This window comes from Pleurodeles waltl, chromosome 4_2 (assembly GCF_031143425.1).
Source record: "Pleurodeles waltl isolate 20211129_DDA chromosome 4_2, aPleWal1.hap1.20221129, whole genome shotgun sequence".
Classification (NCBI taxonomy): Eukaryota; Metazoa; Chordata; class Amphibia; order Caudata; family Salamandridae; genus Pleurodeles; species Pleurodeles waltl.
In genome coordinates this window covers 927828881-927836009 of record NC_090443.1, presented here as the reverse complement: position 1 = coordinate 927836009, position 7129 = coordinate 927828881, and the positions used below count along the sequence as shown (strand labels likewise).

The following is a 7129-nucleotide window of genomic DNA, read 5'->3' as shown; positions in this document are numbered from 1 at the left end:
TTTTGTAAAGTGTAGAGTATAGATTTCTTGTGATGTACTAGCCTCTTGCAAAATAGTTTTTTGCGATCTATGCTTTTGCATCCGATTTTTAGATGGTTATGCTTTTCAACATGTAATTCAGCATGCCTTAGTTGGTTCTGTAATCCAAGCAACTTGCTTCAGCCAATTTATCATCGAAAGTGTGCTCTATTACTGCTATTAACATAATGATATTTGTATATTTATCTATTAGAATGTAAATCTCTGGCTTGGAAAGATCAGGTTAAGAGTCAGGTATATGGTAAAAAACAGCAACATATTCAATTGTACAGACATGTGATAAAGGTCACTAAGAATGAAGTACAGCTTTTATGGGTTGCTCCTTAACCATGGCAATAGTTGGTAACTATTTCTGAATTGTTCAATGCACAGGATTGGTGAGTTGAGGACTGTGTTTTTCTAATGCAAGAAAGATATATCTGACAATACTATTCAACTTTCTCTGTGTATAACCAATGTTTTGCATCATGACAGTGAAACATTAGCTCAGTAAATAAAGCACACCAGTTTCAAAAATGTCTATAAACTTTATTTCATAAAAGGCAGAAAATAAACATTCCACACACATCTGATTTTGTAACAAAGCAGTAGACCACATTCCAGAAATACCGAATGTATGCAAACAAATTCAATAACTTGAATTGACAATTTCCATCATAAATGCACACAAATATAATCACGCACATAGTTTCAATATGGATAATATTGAAATAATATATGTCAGTAGTATGTCAGACTGGGATGTTGCTTCCAAGCATCACTATTCCATCTTGCAAGAGAATTTCCTTCTACTCAGGTACACAGTAAGTGAAGGGCGAAATGCTGTTTACATGGGTGTTGTAATGACTGTAGCCTCTGGTTCAATCTCATTTTCATAAGCATTTTCATGCTCTTTGGATCTGGAATGAGATGAGATAAGATCAGTATGCAGACCACAACACTTTCTGACCCAAAAGAAAAACAATAGCCCAATTAATAATTATCAGTGGGGGTGGTATGCAGACATCTCCTTCTGTATGGGTACTTCGACAGTCTTTCCTTTTAAGAGAGCCTACAGTTATTAAAACTAAGATGCACTAGGTAAATGATAAATGTGAGACATGAAGAATAGTGGGCCATGGAATGATCATGATTTCTTCTGAGTTTTTCCCTCCATTTCTTATATGACCAACTTTCCACTCTGACATCACTTGACAGGCACTGCTAAGTTATGGCCATTTACTTCTACCTGTCTAAATGGTGGTGGCAATAAAAAGAACACGTTTCATTCTCACAGGTATGTCAAGCAACTGCCTTTTGGTGTGATTTACTGTTAATATGTTCTATGGAAGTTTGTTTCCTAATAGAAATGTCTAACTTTTTAATGCATTTAACCTGGGTATTAAAACGAAGTAAAGATAAGTTTCAGCATTCAAAATTTGAAAAATGTCCATGTAGTCAATTGTTATGTAGCTCACTGATCCATTACATGCCATTGACATCATATAAAATTGTAAATGGATAGGCATCAATTGAAAAACACATGTTCCACAACGAGGTTACATAGGCCCAGGCGAAATGTAAATGACGCTGGCGAAAGGCCTGCAATTTCAGTAATTTGTGCTATGCTTGTTAAGCAAAATTCCTCAAATTATGACATTACTCCACATCAAGGAATTACACTGCTGTTCACAGCAAAATTATAGTGCAGGTGCAGAGGAACAACGTGAATCACAGGAAAGCAAGTGGCTGTTGTACAGGGCAATTGTGTTTTAGAACAACATGTGTTCTTCGGCCAAAATTTGATGCAAGGACACATTTCACACTAAAATATAGCACTAAATAACAGATGTGTATTTTATACAACTACGCGTAATTTCATATATTTTTCCTGGAACTGTGCGTAAGTATGTGAAAGCATTCAATGGGAACTTCAAACACCCCTATTTACAAGTGAGAGAAAAGTTCAAACTCTACTTTGTCTTCGATTGGTGGAGACCCAGACAAGGTTGGAGAAGGTGTGGTATAAGCACCTACTTAGACCAACCCGGGTCTTGGGGTGTGGCCTTTTGTTAAAAAATAAAAAGGTCCTCCACGACATTTTCTTTCTGATAATCATTATCATATCGATATAGGATTGCACCAATGTGATTTTTTTAACATATGTGGCTGTGTTGTTGCATTTTGTCTCATGCCAAAAAGTATGAATCCTCTCCCTTTACCTCCACCTCCTAATTCTCTTCTGATTAATCCCCTTTTCTGCAGACAGACAATAGGCACAGCTGTTTCAGCATACCATTCTAACACATATTTATTTATTTTTCTAAATCTGGCAAGAGGGAGCTCTAGTTGTTTCCCATGAGCTTATATGATCTATAAAAATATAGGCAATAGGTCAAACCCTCTATCTGACATCGGTTGCTGCAAGTGTCATTCAGACACTGACTAGCCCACATTCAATCGACATTGGTTGATTATAACTGTCTGTCATGATGTGTACAGCTTTTTCTGGTCACAGGTATATGACCATTTTGTCAAAACAGCAGTGGTAGGAGTCCAAATAGGGAAAGAGAACTCTTCTACATGCACACCCACCACGTTACATGTGCCCCATTGTTTGGCTTGTTCTGTTATGTCCCCTGTATGCTCTCCACGTCAGTGCGCAATTGTGGAAGCAGACACTAGCGGATATGTGGCTGTTGTGACCCCTGTGCTGATAGAAAGTCTATGCTGTAGCTCACTACACTGAATAACCTCTGCTGTATTTACCGCCTAGTTCATTTTGGAATAAGAAACAGGGTTTCAGTCAACTCTACTTGCATTTGGTATTCATTTCCACAAATAGCGTCTGCTAGACCTGAACATCAAAATACCGCTGTTGAGAACTGTCTGTCTGTCTTTTCCACTGTCTGCAATATAAATATTCCTGTGGCACTAACAACAGCTGAAAAGTGGTTTGCGCATGTCAACAAGACCGTGCTCGCTGCTGGGACCACAGAAGGACCTCTCCTTTCTTGGTCCTAGGTTCAATGTCAGCTTTTACCTTTTGAAATCTCCAGCTCGCTGCAATCCTCATCGCAATGGTAGAAAAGGAATCGAAGTCTACATCGCAAAGAACTAAATTGGAGCCTCCAACACCAGACTTCCCTAGTAGGAGCAAGACTGAATTTAGAGAAACTATGGACTCTACATTACAAAAACATTTGGATGTTCTAAACCTTGCACAAACCACCAAAGTGACGATGGATATAATGAAACAGGATATTTCTAGTATGAAAATGGATATTAAACAGATAGCTGAGAAAATGTCAGCAGCAGAGCAGCGTATATATGCGACCTAGAGGATAAAACTACCACCATGAAAAAAGACATTAACGCCATCGAAAAAAATTCTCTGGACATGCAACGCTCTGCAGCTGAGCTTGAAAACAGGAATAGGAGAGGCAATCTGAGAATTTTTGGCTTCATGGAAAATTGTGAAAACCAGCTTGGCTCATTTATCAACTTTCTGGAGGACTGGATACCGTGAGTTAAACGAATTGCCTTCACTGACAAATTCGAATTGGAGAGAGCTCACCCTGTCCCATCGCACCAAAATCTCTACACATCTTCACTGAACCCTCCTACACCAATAATATGCAATCCTCTTCGATACCAACAGGTTGAGACAATTCCAGACTTCATCCGCAAACACCAATTTATCACCTGGGAAGGTCATCGGATTACTGTTTCCAGGATTCCAAATAAACAGCCCAAACCAGAAAAGGAATCCTAGCACTGACTCCAAAGCTACGGAATAAGACCATTCCTTTTTCATTCTCAGGCCTGGCTAGATTCTGCATTGTCTACAAGGGATCACCCCACTTGTTCTATGACCACCATCACTTGCATATTTTTGTTGACAACATCCAGGAGGCTGAAATGGATACAGCCCCTCCAAGATCGACTGTTCTGTAATGTATAAGCCTGCTTTGCTTTTATGAAGCACTATTTCTTCATAATTCATAAAGCATGGGCTATGTGCTTGAATAACCCAAGATCATATTGCCATACATCAACTTTGAAGGTTCCATGAATTATTTATAACCTTTTCATGGACAAATTACAATCTCCTTTACTGAATCTTTTCCAGAACTTTGGCAATACAGGGTGCATAACTGGGTCTACAGCAAAAGCTACTCATCCCTAAAGAAGGCAAAGATCACACCCTCCCCAAAAATTGTAGACCAATATCACTAATAAATGTAGGCTATAAAATATATGCAAAACCTGTCCAAACGCTTGGAAGGAGTTATGCCTTGATTAATTGGATCATATCAGGCCAGCTTCCTTAAAGGACGCCTCTCTAATGATAACATCAGACTTTTAGGGCATGTCCTTCAGATCTCAAAATCCAAAAACACGCTGGTTGCAGCAACTGCCCTTGATGCCAAGGCTGCCCCTTTTCCTTTTCCTTTTAGCTATCGAACCACTTCTTCTTGCATTAAACAAACAAAAATAGTACTTCCATTGACATTCATGTTGGAGATAAATGTTTCAAAACAGCGATATACACGGATTATATCTTAATTATAACTGAGCAGGCAGACTCCGCCATTCCCAAAATTATGTCTATAATAGAAGTTAGACCTGACAGCTTAGGGTGGTCACCCCTAACTTTTTGCCTGCCTTCCTCAACCTTTTGGACACTGTTTTTGCTGGCTTTTAGACTCTGCGCACTTTACCACTGCTAACCAGTGCTAAAGTGCATATGCTCTCTCCCTTTAAACATGGTAACTTTGGATCATACCCAATTGGACTATTTAATTTACTTATAAGTCCCTAGTAATGTGCACTATATGTGCTCAGGGCCTGCAAATTAAATGCTACTAGTGGGCCTGCAGCACTGGTTGTGCCACCCACTTGAGTAGCCCCTTTACCTTGTCTCAGGCCTGCCATTGCAAGGCCTGTGTGTGCAGTTTCATTGCCACTTCGACTTGGCATTTAAAAGGACTTGCCAAGCCTAAACCTCCCCTTTCTCTACATATAAGTCACCTCTAATGTGTGCCCTAGGTAACCCCTAGAGCAGGGTGCTGTGTGGGTAATAGAAAGGACATGTACTTGTGTAGTTTACATGTCCTGGTAGTGTAAAACTCCTAAATTCGTTTTTACACTACTGTGAGGCCTGCTCCCTTCATAGGCTAACATTGGGGCTACCCTCATACATTATTGAAGTGGTAGCTGCTGATCTGAAAGGAGTAGGAAGGTCATATTTAGTATGGCCAGAATGGTAATACAAAGTCCTGCTGACTGGTGAAGTTGGATTTAATATTACTATTCTAGAAATGCCACTTTTAGAAAGAGCATTTCTTTGCACTTAAATCAATCTGTGCCTTACAATCCACGTCTGGCTGGGTTTAGTTGACAGCTCCTTGTGCATTCACTCAGACACACCCCAAACACAGGGTACTCAACCTCACTTGCATACATCTGCATTTTGAATGGGTCTTCCTGGGCTGGGAGGATGGAGGGCCTGCCCTCACACAAAGGACTGCCACACCCCCTACTGGGACCCTGGCAGACAGGATTGAACTGAAAGGGGACCTGTTGCACTTCTAAGCCACTCTTTGAAGTCTCCCCCAATTCAAAGGCACATTTGGGTATAAAACAGGGCCTCTGCCCTACCACCTCAGACACTTGCTGGAGAAGAAACATGAACCAGAACCTGCATCCTGCCAAGAAGAACTTCTTGGCTGCTCAAAGGACTCACCTGACTGCTTTCTACAGAGGACTGCTGCCTTGCTGTTGGCCTGCTGCCTTGCTGAACTCTTGCCTTGCTGCAGAAGGACTTGGATAGAGCTTGCCTCCTGTTCCCTGAAGTCTCAGGACCAAAAAGACTTCTTTCTTTCAACTGGACTCCTTGTGCGCCGAAAAATTCGACGCACAGCTTGCTCCTCAGTGAAAAATTTACCACACTCCGATCTGGAAAGACGGCGCTTGACCCCGCAAGGGAAAGATCGACGCGACGCCTGCGGTGCGACCGGAACTTTGACGCACAGCCCGCCTGGACAACGCCGCCCGACTCCCAGAGAGGAAATCGACGCAGCACCTGCCGTGAGGAAGAAAATTCCATGCACAGCCCACCGGAACGATGCGCAGCCGGACAACAAGTCCAGGATTCCACGCACAGACCCCTGGGCATCTGAAAACCCCACGACCCATAGAGGAGACCTGTCCGCGCGCTGGAAATCGACGCACATCTTCCCCGTGTGAAAAATAACAACGCAAGTCCGTGTGTGAAGGGGTGAAACCGACGCACACACCATTTTTCCACGCATCATCTCCTCTGCGGCCCTTTGTGGAGATTTTTCACTCCAAACCAGGTACTTTGTGCTTGAAAGAGACTTAAGACACTTTGGGGGTCATTACAACCCTGGCGGAAGGCGGAGAACCGGCGGCAAGACTGCCAATAGGCTGGCGGTCTTACTCTGTGGAATTATGACCATGGCGGTTACCGCCATGGTCATCCGCCGGTTCTCCGTTCCGCCCCCCAGGGCGGAGACGACCGCTGGGCTGGAGACCTGGGTCTCCAGCCCGGCGGCCGTCACTATACCGCCAGTGGTATTTGGACCCGGCTTACCGCCGTGGATTTCCAGCGGTTTGAACCGCCATGAAATCCATGGCGGTAAGCACTATCAGTGCCAGGGAATCCCTTCCCTGGCACTGATAGGGGTCTCCACCACCCCCCACCCTCACTCCCTCCCCTACCCCCCCACCACCCCTGCCACCCCCAAAGGTGGCAGGGCCCCCCTCCCCACACCGACCCCCAACATAACTTCACCCATACCCACACTACACGCACGCAGGCAACACCTACATACTTACACGCACACACGCCGACATACATGCCTACATCCACACACACAGTCATACACGCACACCCACATTCAAACATACACTCACACATCCATACAGACATACCCACAGACATACACGCACTCATTCCCATACACACAACACCCCCGCAGGCATACACGCACTCACACACCCCCTCTACATCCACAGACGCACACCCCCATGCACCCACACAACACACAACACCCACCTACCCCCCTCCCCTAACGGACGATCG

The 7129-nt window shown here is 43.4% G+C and overlaps 1 protein-coding gene across 1 annotated transcript in view; it reads right to left on the bottom strand.

Moving 5' to 3' along the window:
• Positions 1–546: 546 nt before the first annotated feature.
• PDZK1IP1 (PDZK1 interacting protein 1) overlaps positions 547–7129 on the bottom strand; it is a 60522-nt gene continuing 53939 nt past the window's right edge. Inside the window, exon 4 of the mRNA XM_069232716.1 lies at positions 547–938. Coding sequence (XP_069088817.1) covers positions 866–938 — 73 coding nt within the window. The 3' untranslated portion in view covers positions 547–865. The remainder of the gene's footprint in view (positions 939–7129) is intronic.